This window comes from Loxodonta africana, chromosome 6, assembly GCF_030014295.1.
Source record: "Loxodonta africana isolate mLoxAfr1 chromosome 6, mLoxAfr1.hap2, whole genome shotgun sequence".
NCBI lineage: Eukaryota > Metazoa > Chordata > Mammalia > Proboscidea > Elephantidae > Loxodonta > Loxodonta africana.
In genome coordinates, this window is record NC_087347.1 from 50,577,903 (window position 1) to 50,602,747 (window position 24,845).

General features: G+C 35.8%; 1 protein-coding gene across 1 annotated transcript in view; it reads left to right on the forward strand.

Annotated features, from left to right (window-relative positions):
• Positions 1-24,845, forward strand: part of DNAH7 (dynein axonemal heavy chain 7) — a 262,133-nt gene that overhangs the window by 152,539 nt on the left and 84,749 nt on the right. Inside the window, exons 43-48 of the mRNA XM_023542658.2 lie at positions 1,731-2,061; positions 5,723-6,069; positions 8,732-8,912; positions 11,758-11,943; positions 14,055-14,218; positions 23,549-23,703. Of these exons, the coding sequence (XP_023398426.2) occupies positions 1,731-2,061; positions 5,723-6,069; positions 8,732-8,912; positions 11,758-11,943; positions 14,055-14,218; positions 23,549-23,703 (1,364 nt within the window). The remainder of the gene's footprint in view (positions 1-1,730; positions 2,062-5,722; positions 6,070-8,731; positions 8,913-11,757; positions 11,944-14,054; positions 14,219-23,548; positions 23,704-24,845) is intronic.

Consider the following 24,845-nt stretch of genomic DNA (forward strand, 5'->3'; position numbering starts at 1 on the left):
TAAAAGAAAGGTTATAAAAATGAGACGCAAACTTACAGCCTGAAAGAATAATGGTTTCATGGTTTTCTAGGTGTTTGCAGATATTCTTATTTGCCTTTAAAATTTTCCTTTTTTTTCAATTTTCTCTTACCTCAATCTAGAATTTCTAGCCTGTAGTTACCCTTTCCTTAATAGCTAAAGCTAGAAGCAGATCATCAGATCACCTGTCAGGAAGCCAGTGGTTTAGCTAGCAAAGCGTTGCAGTAGGATGAACCACCATACTTCATGCTGGCAGGAATGAGACTTTCCTGTGCTTGTTCCACAGGGTTTCTCCCGAAACTGAACTCACAGGTAATATGGTAACACATACGCAGTCTCCTTAGTCCACATTAACCGTCAAATATGTTGCTCACACAGAGGGAATTTGACATGTGGCATGCCCTCACTTCTAAATTTTTTTTTCCTATGACAGTCTTTTCAATGTTCTCCTGGTTACCTTTTTCAGGTCAAGCCAGTTTAGCACTCAATTGAAGATTTTTAATAATCCTCTGCCTTTATGACAATTATCAGGCTGGTTCAATCCCTACATCTAGCCTGTTCTATAAGGGAGATTTCTAAAATGTGTCATCTTTTACTTTGAAACATTACGGCATATCAAATATTAAAAATTAAAACAATTTATAAGGAAAAATAGTTATCTCTATGCATAAACTATAATTATCTAGAGAACATATATGAATGCAGATAAAAATTTTAAGTTACATTGAAATATTATTTCTAATCAGCTATTATTTTATCATTTTACACCCCCAAAATAATAATGAAGTGATGAGATTTGTTACCTAAGTGCTTATGATCTTCCTGGATGGGAAAATATTAAAAAAAAAAAAAAAAAAAAGCAAGCTTGTATTAAGTTAAAGATCATACAATATACATGGAAAGACAATAATTTAAAAGACCAAATAATAATAAAATCCAGCCAAGTCAAGGAACAGGCTTGGGTGGGAGTTGTAGACTTCTTCTATAGGTCAATGGAAGAATTAACAACGGTGTGACTGAAACCCAGGGGGGTGGACCATGACACCTAGGAGAGCTACGGCACCCCTGCTTGTGAATGCACTGCAACGGTCATACTTCCCTTAATAAAAAAATTTCTATTTCAAAATACTTAATATATCTTGAAATCTTTTGCCACCTTTGATAACATTCAAAATAATATATTTTAGGCATTGAAGTCTGTTTAAAAGAAGTGGTTATAACAATATTTTAAGGAACAATAGTATCACTGGAATAAACTTCCCAAGGTGACTAGTTTTAGAGGTACATCATCCATTTTGATACAGGAAGCCCCCTTGCCTAGTGTATTTATTCTTTTGAATTTCCGTCGTGTGACTAGATATTCCAACTAGATGCTGGAAATAACAAAAATGAACAAGACTTATTCTCTGCTCTTAATTGCACATAGTCCAATGTTCCAGAGTTCATATTGTTTGACAAATTGTTATGTGGGAAAATCTTTTAGAACACCCCATCAGGTATGCCTTGAAAAGGCTGGGAAAGCTCAAGAACTCTGAAGTTTTTAAAAAACTAATAGGGATGGAAATTAATTAAAGAGATGATGTAGTCAAGGGACAATTTTAGTAAAACAGATCATTCTGCTAGGTGCTTTGGGGATACAAAAAAGACAAGGCTTTTTTCATTGAAGAATACAAATTCTCAAGCCTAACCTTGGTTTATCTGTTTGTTTTCAGTGAAGTAGTAAAAATGAAGAAGAGGTATGAAGTGGGTTTGGATAAACTGGACTCTGCTGCATCTCAAGTAGCCACAATGCAAACTGAGTTGGAGGCTTTGCATCCTCAATTAAAAGTTGCTAGCAAAGAAGTTGATGAAATGATGGTAATCATTGAGAGGGAGTCTGTAGAGGTTGCCAAAACTGAAAAAATAGTGAAAGCTGATGAAATAATAGCAAATGACCAAGCTATGGCTGCCAAAGCCATCAAAGACGAATGTGATGCTGACCTGGCAGGGGCCTTGCCAATATTAGAGTCAGCCCTAGCTGCCCTTGACACTCTTACTGCACAGGTAAGTGCACAGCCATGCACTTGATAGGAAACATGTCATCATAGCTGAAGTAAATACTTAACATTGCATGGTACAATCTAGTCTGTCTCTCCAAATTAGTCTCCAAATTTAATTCAGTTGAAATCATTTTGAAATTGGCAAAAATATTCCTAATTCATGTGGAAAAAGAAATGCATGAGCATGACTAAGACAATTTTGAAAAGGAAGAAAGTGGCCAGATATAACCTATCATAAAACAAGAGTTATTACAAGAACTTTGCACTACAGTAATAGAGGAATAAGACCCAAGTATGTATTTTGTTGATTTTGAGATTCACTTTTTTCATATTTAAACACTTTTATAATTGGGATATGTCTTATAACAGATGTCATAAAGTATTGTGTCAGTGTTTGTCAGTGTTTTTTTTCCTGATGATACAGAAAATAACATGTCTTACAACAATGCATTTTTATAATAACATTCTTAGAATTGATGTAATGTAGTATTAGAAGTTAGGGTATGAAAGGGAACAATTTCAATTAAGAAAAATAGGAGTAGATTTTTTAAAAATAGTGTTGGAAATCTTGACTAAATATTTGGGTGGGGTGAGGAGGAAAATTTTAGAGTTTTTCCTCACACCTTATTCCCAAATAGATTTCATACTGCTTTAAGTTTAAATAGTTGCATTATTAAAAAATTATAGAAAATGTAGGTCAAAATGTTTATAACCTTAGAGTTGAAAAGGACTTCCTACATATGAGAGAAATCAGAAGTAAAACTAGTAAGTGGTCTTATTTGTAATACATATGCTGTATATACTCTTTTGTATTTTTCATAATAAATTAAAAAATTTTTAAAGAGTGATACATTTTAGTACCTAAAAATCTACAAATTTTGTTTGCCAGAAATACCATGGACAGAATTTTAGAAATACAGTGAAATACACTGTAGACAAAAGGTTAATATGCCTTTATGTAAAGAGCTCTTAGAAATCCATAAGAAAATATAGCTCTAAAGTAGGATAGTAAGTAATATAAAGAGATAATACACAAAAGAGAAAGTGAAAATAGTAAATATCAATAGACATTCTGCCTCACTTGTATTTAAGGAAACACAGATTTAAACAAGAATTCTTTTGCCTAAGTTGTGGAAGCTCCATAGATACATCCAAACTCCCTGAGGGACCGAGTTACTGGGCTGAGGGCTGAGGACCATGGTCTCAGGGAACATCTAGCTCAACTGGCATAACATAAAGAAAATGCTCTATATCCGACTGTTGTGAGTAGTGTCTGGGATCTTAAAAGCCTGCCAGCGGCCATCTAAGATACTCTACTGGTCTCACCCCATCTGGAGCAAAGGAGAATGAAGCAAGCCAAAGACACATGGGAAATATTAGTCCAAAGTACTAACGGACCACAAGTACCACAGCCTCCACCAGACTGAGTACAGCACATCTAGATAGTGCTTGGCTACCACCACCAACTGCTCCAACAGGAATCACAATAGAGTGCCCCAGACAGAGTTAGAGAAAATTGTAGAACAAAATTCCAGATCGCAAAAAAAGACCAGACTTACTGGCCTGACAGAGACTGGAGAAACCCTGAGAGTATGGCCCTGGACACCTTTTTAGCTCAGTAATAAGTCACTCCCAAGGTTCACCCTTCATCCAAAGATTAGACAGGCCCATGAAACAAAACGAGACTTAAGGGGCACACCAGTCCAGGGGCAAGAACCTGAAGGCAGGAAAGGATAGGAAAGCTGGTAATAGGGAACCCAAGGTCGAGAATGGAGAGTGTTGACATATTATGGGGTTGTCAACCAATGTCATAAAACAATATGTATACTAACTGTTTAATGAGAAGCCAGTTTGTTCTGTAAACCTTCATCTAAAGTACATTAAAAAAGAAAGAAGAAGAAGATGGAAGGAATACACAAAGTCATTGTACCGAAAAGCAGTGGTTGACATTCAACCTTTTCAGGAGGTATCATATGATCAAGAACTGATGGTACTGAAGAAGTCCAAGCTACACTGAAGGCATTAGCAAAAAACAAGGCTCCAGGAATTGACAGAATACCAGTTGAGACATTTCAACAAGTTGATGCAGTCATGGAAGTGCTCATTTGTCTATGGTTGGAAGACAGCTACCTGGCCAACCGACTGGAAGAGATCCATATCTGTACCCATTCCAAAGAAAGGAGATACAACAGAATGCAGAAATTATCAAACAACATCATTAATATCATAAACACAAGTAAAATTTTGCTGAAGATCATTGAAAAGTGGCTGCAGTGGTATATCAACAGGGAACTGCCAGAGGATGAGCACAATAAATTACTCTGGAATTCCCAGGCTTTGCAATGTTATCTATAATTTGTTATGATACACACTTGTGCTTAGCCCAAGAGGCAGTCATTCAAACAAAACAGTTATTCAAACAGAACAAAAGACCAGACCTACTGGTCTGACAGAGACTGGAGAAATTCTGAGACTATGGCCTCCAGACACCCTTTTAACTCAGTGCTGAAGTCACTCCTGTGGTTCACCCTTCAGCCAAAACTTAGACAGGCCCATAAAACAAAATGAGGCAAGGACAAGAAGGCAGGAGGGGACAGGAAAGCTGGTAATGAGTAACCCAAGGTCAAGAAGGTTGACATGTTGTGGGGTTGTTAACCAATGTCACACAACAATATGTGTATTGATTGTTTAATGAGAAACTACTTCACTCTGTAAACCTTCATCTCATGTAAAAAAAAAAAAATCTTTTGCCTGCAGAATGCCTACTAGTGCTCAAAAGAGTGTAGTTAAATAGGCACTCTTATATACTTTCTAACAATTTGTCACTAAGTGCCAAAAGCTTTATAAATATAAGGTATAGTCTTTAATTCATTTCAGTTCTTGTAATAGTAAAAAATAGGGGAAAAAATTAGAAGTGTAGTGCATGTCTCTACATTGGAGCACTATGCAGTCATTAAAAACAATAATATAAATATTCACTGGCATGGAAGGATGTCCACTATATCTTCTTATTGAAATAGAGCATGTATGTCATGTATAATATGATTTCATTGCTTAAAATATAGCATATGCACTGGTTTGTAGCAGAAAAAGGTATAGAAGAATATAAATGAAAATGTTTACAGTAGTTATATATGATGGGATTATAACCTATTCCCTATTGCCATCGAGTCGATTCCAACTCATAGCGACCCTATAGGATGGAGTAGAACTGCCCCATAGAGTTTCCAAGGAGCGCCTGGTGGATTCGAACTGCCAACCTTTCGGTTAGCAGCCATAGCGTTTAACCACTAGGCAACCAGGGTTTCCCATGGGATTATAGGAAGCCTTTATATGTGTAATTTTTTCTGTATTTTTCTAATGTTAGATTGAACATCTATTTTATCATTTTTAAGAAGCTAGAAAACTCTACTTTGTGATGTCCACATCTCTGTTTGATGTGTTTTTGGAAGTAGACTTCAAGTATCTCACATAGGGTTTCTTCTCATTATTCTTATTTGTTTTTAACTTTTCCATTGGGAAACACTTCTCAGCACTTTTTAACACACTTCTACCATTGTCACCATTCCTCTCCAATGAACAGAGTAACCCTTCTGTATGCTAAGGCTTAGTCTGAAAATAGGAACCAACTACACTTAACAAGCATTTCGTGTTGTTATTTCAAGGACATTACAGTGGTAAAATCCATGAAGAGTCCTCCTGCTGGCGTCAAGCTTGTGATGGAGGCTATATGCATCTTGAAAGGCATCAAAGCTGACAAAATCCCTGACCCAACAGGCTCAGGAAAAAAAATAGAAGATTTTTGGGGTCCAGCAAAGAGACTTCTGGGTGACATTAGATTTCTACAGTCACTTCATGAATATGACAAGGATAATATTCCTGCAGCTTATATGAATATCATAAGAAAAAACTATATTCCAAATCCAGATTTTGTTCCAGAAAAGATTAGAAATGCTTCCACAGCTGCAGAAGGCCTGTGCAAATGGGTCATAGCAATGGATTCATATGATAAGTAAGTCCTGATGAAAAGAAAACTAACTGGTGTGTTTTACTTTCACATTCGGTCACTTAGACAACATGAAACTTAAAAGCAATTGAGGTGAGAGACTCCTCAAAAAATCGTATATAATACCTGCTATGTATTTTCATATTTATTGGAAACAAAATTACAGCAATCAAAATAGTGCAATGCAGCAGTTCTTGAACATTTTGGACTCAGGAAGCCTTTATACTCTTAAAAAAATTATTGAAAGCCTCAAAGAGCTTTCATTTATTTACCATATTAGAAATTAAAACAAATTTTAAAATAATTTTATTATTAATTGTTTTTTTGAAAATAACAATGAAGACATTACAGGTTTGCATAAGCAACTTATTTTATACAGTGAAACCTATGAGAGCCGGAACTTGATGGGGCCACCTTGTCTTTCCAGGTCTCGTAAGTTTTCTGCCTTTGACAGGGTGCAGTCTTAACACTTTTCTGTCTCTCACTGTTAGTGGAAAATATTTGAGTTTTCCTTCTCTGACAGGTTTCTGCCTTACACAGGCTCTGGCTTTCACAGGTTTTACTGTATTAAAAAACATCTGCCTTAAAAAAAAAAACCTCTTAGTGAAAAGAGTGGCATTGTTTCATATTTTATATATCTCTGGTTTAATTGAAGACAGTTGGATGGACTCTATTTCTTTATTCAGTCTGTTGTGATGCATTGTTTTGATTGAAGTATATGAAGAAAATCTTGTTTCACACAGATTTTTGGTTGGACTAGGGAGGAACTTATGGACCCCTTGAATGGGGAGGTACCTTAGGGACTCCCAAGGGTTCTTGAACCACACTTTGAAAGTGCTGGCATAATATGTATTCTTTGTAAGAGAGCCTTTTTGATGTTTGTATGAAAATCATTTATACCAAAAAAGTGTAAAAATTGCTAGTTATTTCTTCCAAAAGCAACCATTACAGGATGTCTTTCAAATTCATACCCAATTTGAATCATTGCACTATATAGTACATGTTTTTATAATATATGTTTGGGGCCATGACAAGGTATGTGAAAGGAAGTCTCGTGATCTCCAACATCCTTTCTGTCACCGGGGCCATATTTTCCAACTAATGCTCATTCTTTTTTTTTCCCCAACTTTTGCATTCCAATTACCGGTAACTAAAAAAAAAAAATTTTTTTTTTTTTTATCAATGGATCTTGATTGCATGTTTGATCAATTTCAGACTGCAGAATTTAGTAAAAATCTTGCATTTCTTCATCTTTGGCATTAGTGGTTGGTGCATTAGTTTGAATGATAATCAAATTACCTGGTCTTACTTGTAGGTGTGTGGATATTATCACATCACTGACAGCATTGTACTTCAGGATATATACTGAAATGTTCTTTTTGTCAGTGAATACAATGCCATTCCTCTTCCATCTGTCATTCCCGGCATAGTAGACCATATGATTGTCCAATTTAAAATGGCCAATACCAGTGCATTTGCCTAGGATATTGATCTTCAAACATTCCATTTCATTTTTGACAGCTTCCAGTTGTCCTAGATTCATACTTTGTACTTTCCTTGTTCCAATTATTAATGGATGTTTACAGCTGTTTCTTCTCATTTTGGGTCATGCCACATCAACAAATGAAAGTACCAAAAGCTTTACTACATCCACATCATTAAGGTCGACTGTTCTTTGAGGAGGCAGATCTTCACCAGTAGTAGTTTGAGTGCCTTCCAACGTGAGGGGCTCATCTTCTGGCACTATATCAGACAGCGTTCTGCTGCAACTCAAAGCATTTTCACTGGCCACGTTTTTTAGAAGTAAATTGCCAGGTCCTTCTTCCTAGTCTAGAAACCCTGGTGGCATAGTGGTTAAGTGCTACAGCTGCTAACCAAAGGGTCAGCAGTTCGAATCCGCCAGTTGCTCCTTGGAAACTCTATGGGGCAGTTCTACTCTGTCCTCTAGGGTTGATATGAGTCGGAATCGACTCCACAGCGCTGGGTTTGGTTCTGGTTGGTTTTTCTTCCTAGTCTGCCTTTGTCTGGAAGCTCCACTGAAACCTGCCCACCATGGGTGACCCTGCTGGTATTTGAAATACCTGTGGCATAGCTTCCAGCATCACAGCAACATGCAAATGTAACAAACTGACAGGCGCATGGTGGTTCCAGATAGTAGGAAGAGAATTTACATTCATTTTTCCTTCATAGGCCTGTTTACTACCAACATGCCTGTTTATAAGATAGCTGGTTTTGGTTCAGGGTATATTCTGGGATTAAAGAAAAAGAAAAATGACAAGATAAAATATCTCACCTTCTGCTCATAACAGTTATGCCATAACCAATTAGGATAGTTTCTGCTAACGTTGTGATATTCTACGTGAATATCCTATCTTTCTGTGGGAAAATCACTAAAATTCACACTGGTGACTATTGAATATCTTATTTCAGTTAAAAAATATTTACTTGAAAACACAGTATTTGACATCTGCTTTAGCAGTCATTTCTTATGTGCTGGGATAAGGTTGGACTGATCCTTAGAAGAAATGCAGGATAGAGAAATCAATGTAGATTTTACTTAAAGGTGTGCTTCAAGTCACAGAAAGGATATTAGAAAAGTAAACTCAGTGGTAGAAAGTGCACTAGAGTATTAAATGAATATTTAATTTCCCAATTTCACTTTTCATAGAGTGGCAAAAATTGTAGCTCCCAAAAAGATAAAACTGGCTGCAGCTGAAGGGGAGCTTAAAATTGCCATGGATGGTCTTAGAAAGAAGCAGGCAGCCCTTCAGGAAGTACAGGACAAGCTGGCCAAGCTTCAGGACACACTGGAATTAAATAAACAAAAGAAGGCTGACTTGGAAAACCAGGTACGTGATGACACAGACAGAGATAAGTACATTCTCTGTTATTGTGAATAAGAATGGTGTTTGTGCTAAAAAGTAATAATGCATCAATCCTGCTTTCTCCTGTAAATTAGTGTTTGACAAACAATAGCCTGCAGGTCAAATCTGTTTTTGTTTGGCCCGTGAGTTAACAATTTTTGTTTGGTAAGACGGTACACAATACTGGGGAAACTAGCACAACCTGACTAAGGCAGGGTCACGGAACCTTCATGGATATATCCAAACTCCCTGAAGGACCAAATTACTGGGCTGAGGGCTGTGGGGACCGTGGTCTCAGGGGACATCTAGCTCAACTGGCATAACGGAGTTTATAAAGAAAATGTTCTACATCCTACTTTGGTGAATGGTGTCTGGCATCTTAAAAGCCAGCGAGCGGCCATCTAAGATACACCGCTGGTCCCACCCTGTCTGAAGCGAGGGAGAATGAAGCAAACCAAAGACACAAGGGAAAAATTAGTCCATAGGACAATAGACCACAAGCACCATAGCCTCTACTAGACTGAGTCCAGCACAACTAGATGGTAACTGGCTACCACCACGAACTGCTCTGACAGGAATCACAATAGAGGGTCCTGGACACAGCTGGAGAGAAACGTAGAAGAAAATTCTAACTCACACACACACACAAAAAGACCAGACTTACTGGTCAGTTAGAGACTGGAGAGACCCTGAGAGTATGGTCCCCAGACACCCTTTTAACTCAGTACTGAAGTCACTCCTGAGGATCATCCTTGAGCCAAAGATTAGACAGGCCCCTAAAACAAAACGAGACTAAATGAGCACACAGCTCAGGGGCAAGGATGAGAAGGCAGGAGGTGACAGGAAAGCTAGTGATGGAGAACCCAAGGTCGAGAAAGGGAAAGTGTTGACATGTTGTGGGTTGGCAACCATTGTCAGAAAACAATATGTGTGTAGTTTAATAAGAAACCAATTTGCTCTGTAAACCTTCATCTAAAGTACAATTAAAAAAAAAAAAAGTGCAGCCAGCAGTCTTCTGTCAGTGGAAACTTATATAATGCTGTGATGCTGAATTTCTAGGCTAGAAGGTTTCAGCAGAGGTTCCAGATTAAGACAGACTAGGAGGCAAGGCCTGGCGATCTGCTTTTGGAAATCAGCCAATGAAAACCCTATGGATCACGATAGTCTGATCCTGTTCGCATAAGGTCACCGTGAATCAGGGGCCAACTTGATGGCAGCTAACAACAAACACAAAGCAAAAAAAGGCTAAGCAACTTGCCCATGGTCAACTCAGCTTGTTAAGTGTTAAGGCTAATAAGATCTGAACCCAGGCAGTCTGACTCTAATGATGCCTTCTTCCCCACAGTACCAGGCTGCCTCTCTCTGTAGGATCTGAGCACAAATTCTATTTTTGCACAAATATATGACATTGTATAATCTTTAGAAGTGTGATATGTTACGGAGCATAATTTCTGAAGGATCTGTTTTAGTTTAAATAATATAACCAATAGGTGAATATGCAGTTGCTCACTACAAAGTTTTTTCAATCCTGATACATGTTTAAAAACAATTTCATAATAAAATGTTGGAAAAGTAAGGGGAAACAAAATGAACATATGCATATATGTGTACCAAAAATATGCCTTTGGAGGAAAAAAAATCTTAAAATATTTTAAATATTTTTATGTAGTAGTTTTGATGACAACTTTTTGTAGTCCAAGACCAGATTCAGTTTATAATAAACATTATTGAAAGAAAAATGGATGAAGAAACTTAGAAAACAAAGATATTTAAAGAGAGGAAATTAAAAGAAAAAAGGTTTAAATTTAGGAAGTATGAAAAATTAAATACATTTTTCTCTTTAAAAAATATCTTTAGATAGACCAATGGAGTGTTTTTCATCTTTTAATTTAAAAACATTTATTTGACATAAGTATTAATAGCTGTGGGAAAAAGTATAAGTCAGATTCTTTTTCCAAAATAATTGAAATGCCTTTGCATTTATCAGTTTTTTAATGTCTTTTCATGTAAATTATTTCATTTTCAATCCCAAAATAACCTTTACTTTTTATCTTCTTCCAAAAATAATAATGCTATAAAACTTAAAAATTAAATCAAAATAATACTGGTATTCTGCTGGAATATTGCCACTGCGTAGATTGAAATGGCTTTTCAAGTTTGCCACCTTCATAATTATCCTTTGTTTATCACATTGGTTAATTATACATAATAAAATTTGGTTGGCAATCTTATGCACAAAGTGGGCTCTCAGCTACTGACTGATGTCCTAATTTGAGATTAATTGTAAGTATCTAAATAGACTGACACAATTTAACATCTTGAAAATCATGCTTTGTAAATAGGCATAAACTAGTAAAATTTTAAACACTTAAACCTTTAAAGTTATCATTAAATCAACCATAAGCTAAATGAGGAAAAAATGTTTGTAGAGTATTTAAAATAAAATTCATCTGCATTCTCTAAAATGGAGCGAAAACATCTAAATTTGTGAGAGAATGTCCTTTATTAGTTAACTTTCAGTCTTATGCTCTAAGACAGTCTTGTAAATAAAAAAAAAATGGATTTCTTATTTGCATTATATGAAAATCCATTATGAATTTCACAAATTGTGTTCAGGTACATAACTTATATAGAAAAAAATTATTCTAAAATGTCATGGACTTCTCAGTATTCATAATGAAATACGTCACATTTTTCTTTTAGATTAAAAAAAAAAAAATTCCAGACAGAAGTTTGTAATTAAAAAGAATATCTCTGAGGGTAAAATCTTATAGATTTTTAAACTTATTGTACATGTAGTATTGGTAAAGTCTTACTTTTTATTTTTTAGGTTGATTTGTGCAGCAAAAAACTAGAAAGAGCTGAGCAGTTGATTGGAGGCCTTGGAGGTGAGAAAACACGATGGAGCCAAACAGCTCTGGAGTTGGGGGAGTTGTACATCAACTTGACGGGTGATATCCTCATTTCCTCAGGAGTTGTGGCTTACCTGGGAGCCTTTACATCTAACTATAGACAGGTAAGGAATACTATTCCATCTCTAAGGTCTCTTTTTGACCCTCCATTCACAGCCAATGTTTAATCATAGGGTTTTTGTTTTGTTTTGTTTGTAAGTATAAGGAGCAAAATATTTTAAGATGATTTCTAGTTGTATATTTTAGGTATCTTATAAACCCACCCAGTAGCTAAAAGATTCTGTAAGAAATGTTCTTTTAAACTATAATAGGTTTTAGAAACAAAAGACTCTACTTTAAATTATAATATGAAATGATAGGCCCTAATGATAAAATTTTAGTTCTTAAACAGGTATAAAAGTATGAAGTCTCCCCATCCTTTTTTAAATCAACCACTCCCTTTGAGTCTCAGTCGTAAGTCATTTCAAAATCACTTCAGAGAGTGGAACTTTTAGGGGAGGAAAAGGCGAGCCTGCCTACAGCTCAGTTGATAAGTGTCTTCTTTGCTTAGAAAACCAATGCCAAGTTCCCTGCATTCCTACTCCCTGACTAAACTTCTAACCCTATTCCTTCTCCCTACTTCGTTCTTCCACTTTTCAGTTTCTTCCTGAATGAGACCAGCATATTCTTCAGCTCTGTTTAGGAAAATTGAGCTGTAATCCAACCCAGGACATGTCCCTGTCCAAGCAGGAGGAGAGATTTAGAAAAATTAAAAGAAAAAGAAGACAGCGAGGGTAATGAGAATACAGAGAAGTGAGAAATTCAGAACATTTGTTACTTACTAGTTTTTGGTGTGAAGCAAGAAGAGAGAGTAAATAATAACTCACTTTTTAATAGGGCTTTTTAGTTTTACAAAGGATTTGCTTGCACATGGTCTAAATGGAGCCTCACTTAATTTCGAGACGTTCTCCTAAGCAAGTTTGACACTTGGTGGCCACTGTTTTGGTTTGTTTGATTGGTTGAGTTTTTTTGTTTTGTCTTTTTTTTTTTTTTTAACCAAACTATAATACTCGCATAGATGGTGCCTCTGTCTTTAGGGTTCTGGTAGCCCTTGTGCTGGTCCACAGCCTTCATATTCTTCTAGCTAAAGATCAAGTGAGTCACCCAGAGTTGCACAGCTGGTTAATGACAGTACAGGAATGAGGCCCCTGGTCACCTAAATCCAATTTAGCACTATTTATCTACTCTCCTACACTGGCTTGAAGGAGCCCTAGTGGCACAGTGGTTTAGTGCTCAGTTGCTTACCAGAAGGTTCAAACTCACCAGCTGCTCAATGGGAGAAAGATGTGGCAGTCTGCTTCCATAAAAATTACAGCCTTGGAAACCCTTTGAGGCAGTTCTACTCAGGCGCTGTGAGTTGGAATCAACTTGATGGCAGTGGGTTATACTGACGTGGAACAATGAAAAGAATAGCTGCAGCCACTCTTATCCCTTCTCTGTTCGTTCAGAATATACCCCTGGGTGTCTGCACTGGCTCCTGTTTAGTATTCCTCTGCTCTGTTAAAAGTACAGTCTTGCTTAGCTCTACCTAGAACCATTCCTTTCAACCCAGCCCTCTCTGACAGACTTATTCCGAGGGACTGTGTCATGCTGATTCCACATTCACCCTGCCTCTACCAGACTGAGGGCTGCCAGCCAAATCACCACATAGATGTTTGAGGGGAGCCTTGATACCCAGAACTGAGACCTTGGATTTACTGACAAAGGCAAAGCCACACACTAGCTAAAAAAAAAAAAAAAAAACACAACCAAAATTCATATCTCTTTGTCTGAATTCACTGTACTCATCCCTGATTCAAGTAGCCTCTTCATCCCATCCCATCTCAACTCTATAAAGGCATGAAGGCAATTTCGTCTTTCCCTTATCTCACTATATTACCCCATGTCTTTACTTTTCCCAAAGAGTCTCTGATGTTGCTGTTCCTTCTGATTTCACTATTAAGTGATCTAGACTTTATCTTAACCTTAACTCTAAGATTTGTATTTGACTTCATAGCATCACCTTCTGAATTTTAGTTTTATTTAAGCAAAATCTGATAAACACAAATCATTTTTAAGGTAGAGTTTCAACAATGGATTGTTGACTCAAGGAATGAAATGTCATCGGGAAGTATACAAAGCTTCCATGTGATAACCTCCAGCCCCATTTCTGTATTTTGCTTTGTGTGTTTTAAAGAACCAAACCAAGGAATGGACAAATCTGTGCAAAGGAAGAGACATCCCCTGTTCAGATGATTATTCTCTTATGGGTACCCTAGGAGAAGCTGTGACAATTCGAGCTTGGAATATTGCTGGGTTACCTTCTGACTCATTTTCCATTGATAATGGGATCATCATCATGTAAGGAAAATAACTTTTCTCACAAATGATCTTTGTTAAATAATCACTAAACTTATTTGTGCATCATTTAACAATTATAGCTAGTAACGTTTTTGAGTATTTAAAGCATTTTTACTTAACTAAATTTTTTAATTATGTTGCATATGAATGATCACTTCTTTCTCATATTAATATTGGAATAGTTTAGTGTTAGAGACTACGGTAAACAAACATCCAAAAAAAAAAAAAAAAAAAAACCCAGATCACTTTTGCATAAATTTTAATCAGTTTTTAGCAAATAGAGCAAAACTCTGCCATAAATAATTGAAATTGGAATTTCCATTCTTATAAAAGGTTTTATTCTTCCACGTTAATGAAATATGCAGCTGTGGGTTGTTGTTGGTGATGGGGTGGTTGTTCCACCTTCTGTCTTGGTCCCTGGTGTGGTACCAGCTTAAAACACACGGATGTATTTTTGGGTTCTGGGCTGACTGGTGCTTCCAAGACAGTGGCTACAATTCCTGGAATCTTCTGCTTAGTAGATAAATCATCTGGAGTCTGGGCTGGGAGAATTCTGGAGACTCATCTAGCCTCACCCTCTTCTCCAGGTCTCACTCTCCAGAAGCCAAGGACTTCAGCCTGCCCCAGTGTGAAGACAATCGTCGCTTGGGTTATTTTCAAGTTCATATAACCATGGGCCTTTTATCACTGGGCCAGCTTCCTGGGAGCTTTGTATGTTAGAAATAGCTTGGGTGAACCATCCAGTAGAATATATTTAGCTCTGTGTTACATGAATTACTTTGATTAGTTATTAGACAGTTTACTGCTGAAAAAGCAATTAGTACTTAATGATGAAAAAGCAATGATGGTATTTAAGGTAAAAATGGTTGAGATGTAAAACTTTAAAACAGAGTTAACCATTAAATGTGAAGGCTAGTTATTCTTAAAAACTTTTGTAACTAGTGTGCATGAAAATCATTTTACAAATTAAAACTTCATTGAACACAGTTCTTTATTGCTCAATAAATTATCCTGTCATATGGCTTCTTTAGCATTTATTTACTGCATTTTTTACAAGGGTTTGAGTAATGTGCAATTTGAATGTAATACAAAACTGAGGAGACCACCTATAGGAAGTTGAAGGAGAAGTTACCTGAGACAGTTGTCCCTGAATAAAGCACAAAGCTTTCTAATAACTGAAGCAAAAAAGAAAAGCTGTGTTATATAGTTTCATTTTTAACTAAGTAAATTGCAGTTAGGAAGACTAATTGCAGGAACTAAATTTAAATTTAATTATTATGTTGATGTAGAGGAAACAGTTACAAAGCTCTGCTTTGGAGGACTGTCTTAGTTTCTTAGTGCTGCCTAAGGAGAAATACCACAAGTGAGTGGCTTTAAATAATACACATTAACTTCCTCACAGTTCTGGAGGCTGAAAGTCAAATCAGGGGCTGACTGTATCTGTTCCTTCTTTGGGCCTCTCTTCTAGTTTCTGTGACTGCTGGCAATCCTTGGTGTTTCTTTGCTGCTTATAGATACATATGTGATGTCATCTTCTGTGCACAACATGTCTTTTTATGTGTATCTCACTCTTTCTATAAGACACCTCTCAGAAGTGACTAGGTTTAGCACCCACCCTACTTTAGTATGACCTCATATTGACCACAATAAAAGAAAATTCCTACTTCCAAACAGGGTCGTATTTACAGGTAAAAGGGTTAGGGTTTCAACGTTAACTTTCTGCGGGGATACAAGTCAATCCATAACAGGGACTGAAATTAAGTACTGGGTACTCTGCTCCTCGATCATCTACAAAGAGAAATTAGAGCACCTAGATAAATGAAAAATACGTGCACCAGCTTGTCTCTAAAATAGGAGATATTTAAGTGTCTTTTAACAAGTACAGGATGGCAGCTAGCTTGTTGTTGAATTACTTAGCAAGTATGTAGAATACAGACAGTCTTTGCTGGTGTTTAATGTGAGAACTCACACAGACATATAGATAGCAAACCAAACCAAATCCATTGCTGTCAAGTCAATTCTGACTCAAAACGACCCTATAGGAGGACAGCATAGAACTGCTTATAGGGTTTCCAAGGAGCTGCTGGTGGATTCAAACTGGTGACCTTTTGGTTAGCAGCTGAGCTCTTAGTAGAGATATAGGGGAGGCTTATGAAAGTTTAGAAGCCGAACTTTACTTTTACTTTGCCCTGCTGGGCGGCTGATCAACTTCAGCCTGCAAGAATTGATTGTTGTTATTGTTGTTGCTCATGTTTTCCTCTCAGAAAAGAGCTTTGGTTCTTCCCAAGCAACTGTGAAAATCGCTGGTCATGTTCCACACAATGATAGTTATGTCTTCATTGCTTTGATTTACAATTTATACTTTAGTCCCTCCTAGCAAGACATCTATATTTATCCACTGGAGACCAGATTGCATCTTATTTTCTAACAAATAAATGTACCCTTTCTCTTGGGCTTAGTGTTTCAATGGTAATAAAACTTTGATGAACATTTCTGCTTTTAAGATTCCAGATCTTTCCATGATTATTATTCAGGACAACATACATTTTGGGAGGGATGGGAATAGAAAACAGTGTTAAGGAACCATAACCCCTACATTTTTGCTATTTGTTTGTAAAAATGTTGAAATATTAGCAAGAAGTTATGGCAGAAATTTTACTAAGAAGGGAATATTAAAAATTTTCATTATTGGTTTATTTCGTTGATATAATCTTATGCTGAGAGGGTTCAGAAAATAGGTTCAAGGTGATCATTCTGAAGTATCCGATAAGTATCTTATATACTTGAGTAGTGCCTTCCATTCACCAGAGATACTTGGTTGATAATGATAATATTGATGAAGATCAAAGACCACAGCCTTCAGTGTGGACTACACATCTCAACATAGAGAAAATAAAAATCCTCCCAACCGGACCAATAAGCAATATCATGATAAATGGAAAAAAGATTGAAGTTGTAAAGGATTTCATTTTACTTGGATCCACAATCAGTGCCCATGGAAGATGCAGTTAAGAAATCAAACAATGCATTGCATTGGGCAAATCAGCTGCAAAAGATCTCTTTAAAGTGTTAAAAAGCAAAGATGTCACTTTAAGGACTAAGGTGCATGTGACCCAAGCCATGATATTTTCAGTCGCCTCATATACATGTGAAATCTTGATAGTGAATAAGGAAGACTGAAGAAGAATTGATGCCTTTGAATTATGGTGTTGGTGAAGAATCTACCAGAAGAATAAACAACCTGTCTTGGAAGAAGTACAGCCAGAATTCTCATTAGAAGCAAGGATGGTGAGTCGTCGTCTCACATACTTCGGATATGTTATCAGGGGGACCAGTCCCTGGGGAAGGACACCATGCTTGGTAAAGTAGAGGGTCAGCAAAAAAGAGGAAGTCCTTCAGTGAAATGGATTGACACAGTGGCTACAACAACGTGCTCAAACATAGCAGTGATTATGAGGATAGTGCAGGACTGAGCAGTGTTTCATTCTGTTGTACGTAGGGTTGCTATGAGCGAGAATTGACAGCACCTAACTTTTTTTTTTTTTTTAACAACAGTAGCAACAATATTGGGTACTTACCAAGGATCTAACCCTGTGCTAACTGCATTAGACATATTATCTCAGCTGAGTGAGGAGTAGATAATTTAGGGAAACTGGAAGAATCTATAAAATTTGGACAAGTTAGGATATAATTAACTTTCAGAGCTTCTTGTGGTCAGGTGCCATTGAGTAGCTTCCAACTCATAGCAATCCTCTGTTATACATACACATTTCAGAGCTTAGAGACGCCTGATGGCTCTTGGCAAATCAGAATTTCAAAGGCTAGTGATAACGTTAAATGTGTAATAGGGTTATATCTGAATGTGTCAAGGGTAAAATATTAGGATTGTTTAGCCACTTGCTAAGTAGATCAGACCTGAATTTACTATAACTCTGCTTTAAGAAAAAAAAAAAAAGTCTTTATGTTTCCGTTTCTATAAGAGTCAGATAAATTAAGTTTGTTTTGGTAGAAATAAAATGGAGAGGAACACTCATATCTCCATGTCAGTTTTTTTTAATTAATTAATTTATTTTTTGTGTAGACAGGAAAATAGCAATACATTTTAAAATGCACCGCCGCTATGTATTCAAGTACAGTGTTTTTTCCATGCAGACTGAAGTGAACGGTTATCACTGTTAGAAGTCTGCCTTTTTTCAAAAACTCAAAAGAGCATCAAATAACAATACTCTCTAGACAGTAACTGAGTGCTATAAAAATGCATGTTTCCACTGGGAACTATTGGTCTTAAAGTATCTGGGGGTTTAAGAATGTTTGATGGAGGAAGCAAGAGAGAAAAAGAATTGTGTGCAGAAAAATATTGTCTTGTCAAAAACAAAGTAATGGAAATAATGGTTGGAAGGAAGAAAGCAGGTAAATACAGTATGTGTTGATTTTAATTCAGTCAGTCTTTCACCACTTTATTTGGTGTTAGCTGCAGGTTTTTTGTAAATCCCTTTCATCAGATAAAGGAAATCCGTTCTATTCTTAGTTTGCTGAGAGTTTTTATCATTAATGGGTGTTAAAATGTCAAATGTTTTCTCTGCATCTATAGAAATGATATTATGTTTTTTCAGTCTGTTAATATAGCAAATTAAACTGATTTTCGAATGTTGAACTACTCCTGGGATAAAACCCATCTCATCATAACCTATTATCCTATTTATATATTTCTGGATTCAATTTTCTAATATTTTTGAAGTTTTTTGGTATTTATGTTCACTAGGGATATTTTTTTTTTTTAGGGATATTAGTCTGTGTTTGCTCGTAATGTCTGTCTGGTTTTGGTATCACGGTGGTGCTGGCCTCATCATACATATTGGGATGTGTTCTCTCTTCTATTTTCTGAAAGAGATTATATAAAATTAAAACTACCTTTTCCTTAAATGTTTGGTAGGAATAATCAAAGAAAGTATCTGTGCCTGTAGTTTTCTTTGTTGGTAGATTTTTTCTCTAAATTCAATTTTTAAACTAGGTATAGGATGATTTGAGTAACCTGGTGGTGTAACAATTTAGTGCTCGGCTGCTAATCTGAAAGGTTGGTGGCTTGATCCTACCCAGCAGCTCCACGAAAGAAAGACCTGGCAGTCTGCTTCTGTAAAGATTACCCATTGCCATTGAATTGAATTGCCCCATAGCTTTTCCAAGGAGCGGCTGGTGGATTCAAACTGCCAGCCTTTTGGTTAGGAGCCCTATCTCTTAACCACTGCACCAACAGGGCTCCCCATAAAGGTTACAGCCTAGAAAACCTCATAAACCAGTCCCATGGGGTCCCTATGAGTTGAAAATTGATTCCATGGCAACTAACAATAACAACATCAAAGAAATAGCTTTTGGTTTCATTGCTTCTCTTTATCATTTTTGTTTTTTAACCTCATTGATTTCTGTTCTAATATTTATTATTTCTTTTCTGGTATTAGGCTTAAATTGGTTTTCTTTCTTTGGTTTCCTAAGGTGAAAGCTTGGGTTATTGGTTTTTAGATCTATTTTTCTTCACTAATAAATGCACTAAATACTATAATATTACCATTAAACACTGTGTTAGCTGCACACAAACGTTGATCTGTTGTATTTTCATTATCATTTAAAATATTTTCTAATTTCTTTTGAGACTTCTTTGACCCACAGATTATTTAGAATGTGTTTTTAACTTCTAAATGTTTGGGGAATTTTTAAGATATCTTTCTATTATTATTTTTTTAATTTCTAATTTAATTCTATTGTGTTCAGAAAGCATACTTTGCATGATTTCAGTTTTTAAATTTGTTAAGATTGTTTTATGGTATAGAATATAGGTCTCTCTTTGTGAATTTACCATGTACAGCTGAAAAAAGTGTGTTCTGCTATTGTTGAGTGAAAGGTTCTATATATGTCAATTAGATTGAATTGTCCAGTAATATTTATGTCTTCTATACCCTCGCTGATTTTGTCTACTTGTTCTATTGATGATTGTAAGAGGATTTTTAAAGTCTATTGCTCTCTTTAGTTCTATCAGTTTTTGCTTTATGTATTTTGGAGCTCTATTTTTGTTATGCCTTCCTGATGAACTGAGCCATTTTTTATCATGTAATATTCTTCCTTATCCCTAATAATTTTTCTTGTTTTGGAATGTATGTTTTCTAATATTACTATAGCCAGTCCAGCTGTTTTCATGACACATATTTTATCATCATTTTACTTTTAATATGGTTAGATTATTATATTTATAGGGGATATCTTATTGACAGCATGTAGTTAAACCTCTCATATTTTTATCTAATCTGACGATCTCGGTATTCTAATTGGTGTGTTTAGACCATTTACACTTGATGTGGTTATTTATATGGTTAAATTTAGATTTAACATTTTGTAAAATTATCTTTCTGTTTTTCCATTAGATTTTTGTTGCTCTCTTCCCCATTTCTCATTTTTTAGAATTATTTAAATAATCCACTACTTTTTATTCCATTTAATTTACATATTGGCTTTTTTACTCTATCTCTTTGCTTTATTATTTTTTAGATCAGTTTGAGGCTTACAAAAGAATTATGCAGAAAGTTCAGAGAGTTCCATTATATCCCCTCTCCCACCTGCGCACTGCTTCTCCTATTTTTAACATCTTGCATTCCTGTTTGCACTCCTGTGGTATATATGTTACAATTGATTAACCAAAATTGATACATTATTATTAATTAAAGTTCATAGTTTATAATAGGGTTCAGTCTTTGTATTACACAGTCATATGGATTTTTATGAGTATACAGTGTGTTTTTACAGTTTGAAGTTAGTATTTTACTACTTCAATTAAATGTAGAAGCCTTGAAACCAAGTAAGTCCCTCTAGCTTCACCCATTATGTTATAGCGGTCATATGGATTACGTTTGCATACATTGAAAACCTTTCAGACAATGTTAATATTTTTATCTTAACATTCATACATATTTTTAAAAACTTAGGTGGAGAAAATTGTTATACCTACCGACAAATTTAACATATCTGTTGCAGCTGCTTTATTCCTTCAGTTCCAAGTTTTCTGATGGTGTCATTTCCCTTCAGGGTGAAGAACTTCTTTAGCATTTGTTTAGAGCACCTCTGCAGGCAAAGAATTCTCTTAGTTTTCCTTTATCTGGGATCTTTGCCTTCATTCCCAAAGGATAGTTTTATAGAGTCCCTATGAGAAATCTGGGCCGACAGTTCCTTTTGTTCGGCACTTAAAAGGCACTGCTCTTCTTTGTGCTGGATCCATGATTTCTGATAAGAAATGCAGAGTCATTTCAATAATGACATTTGAATGTTCCCTATATGCAATATATCATTTTTCTTTGGTTGCTTTCAAAAAATATTTTATTCAAATCTTTGGTTTTCAGCACTGTGATTATGATGTGTCTGGGTGTGGGTTTTTTTTTTTTTTTTTTTAATTTTCTCTTTTTTGAGATCTGCTGAGCTTCGTGAAACTATAAATTTAGGTATTTCCCTGAATTTGGGAAAGTTCTACCCATTATTTTTTCAAATGTGTTTTCTGCACCAATCTTTTCTCCCCTGCTTCTGGGACCCCAATGACATGAATGTTAAACCTTTTCATATTGTCCCATAGGTCTCTGAGGCTCTGTGCATTTCCTCCCCAATTTTTTTTCTCTCTGTTGTTCAGATTGGATCATTTCTGTTCAGCCATCTTTAAGTTCAATGATTCTTTCCTCTGTCATCTCCTTCCTGCTATTGAAACCATTCAATGGATGTTTTATTTCAGATGTTATATCTTTCAGTTCTAAAATTTCTGTTTGGTTCTTATTTATTCTTTCTATTTCTCTGCTGAAAACTTCTATCTTTATATTTATTTCAAAAATGTTCACCTTTACCTTTTGAAGCATAGTTATACTAGCTACTTTAAAGATTTTTTTGTGATAATTCCAATATCTTACTTTTTCTTTGATAATTATTCACATATTCTGGTTCTTTGTATGTAGTTTTAGACTGTATCCTGAATATTTTGAATATGAGACTCTGGGCCATGTTAAAATCCTCTAGACAAGATTGATTTTTTTTTTTTAAACAGTCAGACAACTCAGGTTCAGACCCCAATTTCTGTCTTAACCTCTGTGAGTGATGTTTCCAATGTCAGTTCAATTTTGAAAATCTTCACTATGCTGTTTGGATCTGCCCCTTTCATTTGAGGGGACTGATTATCCAATGACATTGAAGTTTATATTATAGTGAGATTGAATTGGATATATGATATCATTCCATCTCCACTTAAAATATATATATATATATATATATATAGCCCCAGTTACCTTTTATTTTTTCCTCCTGCTCATCTCTGATGCTTTGCATGCATTTAGGAAGTTGGCCAGAATTATGGTTTACAATACTTCTAAGAAAAAAGAAAAAAATGTAACATTAATGCTAATTACATTTCACACAGGCAGAAAGCTATAAGGCTTGGCTACCATATGATGATGGCAAATGCTAGTTAATTCTTCTGTGACCCCATCCCACAGCAGTGAATTGAGCACCCTGAGAAATAAAAGGAGTTCATGGGACACTGCTCCGTTTTTATAAAGAGGATATGTGAGTGAGAAAAAAGCAATTAAGTATGAGCTCTCCCATAGTGCTAAACCCCCAACCTTCAGATAATATATTCCTGTCCACAAGAAGTTCATAATCACATAGGCAAATATGTAATGAACTACACATATGGTTTTAAATATACAAGTGTTTGAAATAAAGTTTGGGCCAACAGTTGTCTTAACACTTAAATGTACATGGCTGTCATGACGGTTAGATGATATAAAATTATGTTTTTTACCTGTTATGTATTTTATGGTCTAGATGTCAAAGCGTTGTGCTATTTCAGTCCTTTCTCTATTCTACAGATGACAACATGTACAACTGAGGAAGTGAAGTGACTTGCCTAAGCCCACATGATTAGTTAATGGCAGTGTCTAGTGTAGACCTAGAGTTCCCTGATTTCCAATCCAGTCCTCTTAATGGTTGCCATCTTGACTTAATTAGCAAGAGCTGCAAATATTTGCAAAAGTGTAATTTAACATTTAGAGCGTTTTGATTTTCCAGAAGGAGTTAAAAAAAAAAAAAAACAACTTGTTTTCCAGATGGTTTGGTAGTTGCCATTACTGTAACCTGATCAATGTAAAATATCTGTTTCAAGAACATAATTTTTCATAACAAATTGAAAAATGAATACTAAAAAAAAAATACTAGAAAGGATCAACTGTAAAGAAGTAACACATGATAAATAGAAAAAAGAGTCAAGACAAATTATGACTTGACCAATGTCATCTTTCTTTTCTATTTCAGGAATGCAAGAAGGTGGCCTCTGATGATAGATCCTCAAGGTCAGGCTAATAAATGGGTCAAGAACATGGAAAAAACCAACAGTCTTCATGTAATTAAATTAAATGATCCTGACTATGCCAGGACTTTGGAAAACTGTATTCAGTTTGGTACTCCTGGTATGTAGCTGAGTAAACAAGTACACTTTACAGAAATGCCCAGAGGTCACAAATTAACCCAAAACGTGTAGGTTGCTTCTTCTTGTAAAAGATACCTGTGTCAGATTTATTTTAAATCTTGAGTATATTCGTTTCCTAGGGCCGCTGTAACAAAGTACGATAAATTGGATGGTTTATGAGTGGCTGGTGTATTCAAACTGCTGACCTTTTGGTTAGCAGCAGAACTCTTAACCACTGCGCCACCAGGACTCTGGGTGGGTTCTAAGGACAGAAATTTATTACTTCACAGTTTAGGATGCTATGAGTCTGAAATCAGGGTGTCAGCCATGTTGAAATCTTCTGAGGCTTTTAGGGAGAATCTGTTCCATATAATCCTCGGCCTTATTTGCTTGCAGATTCAGTCTTGGCCTCTGTTATCACATGGCCATCTTCCCTCTGTGTCTCTCTCTCCTTTTTTATGAGGATACCACTCAGATTGGATTAGGGTTCACGTGTTAGCTGATAACATCTTCAGAGACCCTATTTTCCAAATCAGGTCACATTCACAGGTATCAGGAGGTTAAGATTCAACATCTCTTTTTAGGGGCCACAGTTCAATCTATAACAGCGAGTTCTTAATTGCTTCAATTATTTATTGACAACCAAATGAGAATTTTAGAGATTGTATTTCCAAAAGGTTAGGACATTTTCTCTGCCTTAAGACTCATTTGTGATGCTTCCTCTAATTTAGCTGTTTTAACTTTTGTCTATTGTTTACCATTCTTTAGCTCTAATTTTAACTCCACTTTTGCAATTAAAAGGGCCTCTTGACATGTCAAAAGTATGTTAACACAACATCAGTCCAATTATCTATTATTCCTCTCTCGACTGATCCTACAAAAATGGCAGAGAAGTGAGTAGAGATGTTACATGGCTGCTATTTGCATTCACAGTGGAGAGATAAGAAACATGGCAGAGATTTTTTCAATAAAGCTCCTGGGCAGATGTCACATTTGTCAAAACAAAAAACTAAATTTATAATTTGAATAAATTGGGGTTATTAGTAACATTTTAAGTTCATGTAACCTTATTTTTTTGCTATTTATTTCATCAAATAAATATAAACACTTATAAAACTGCAACATATTTAGCCCAAGGACAAG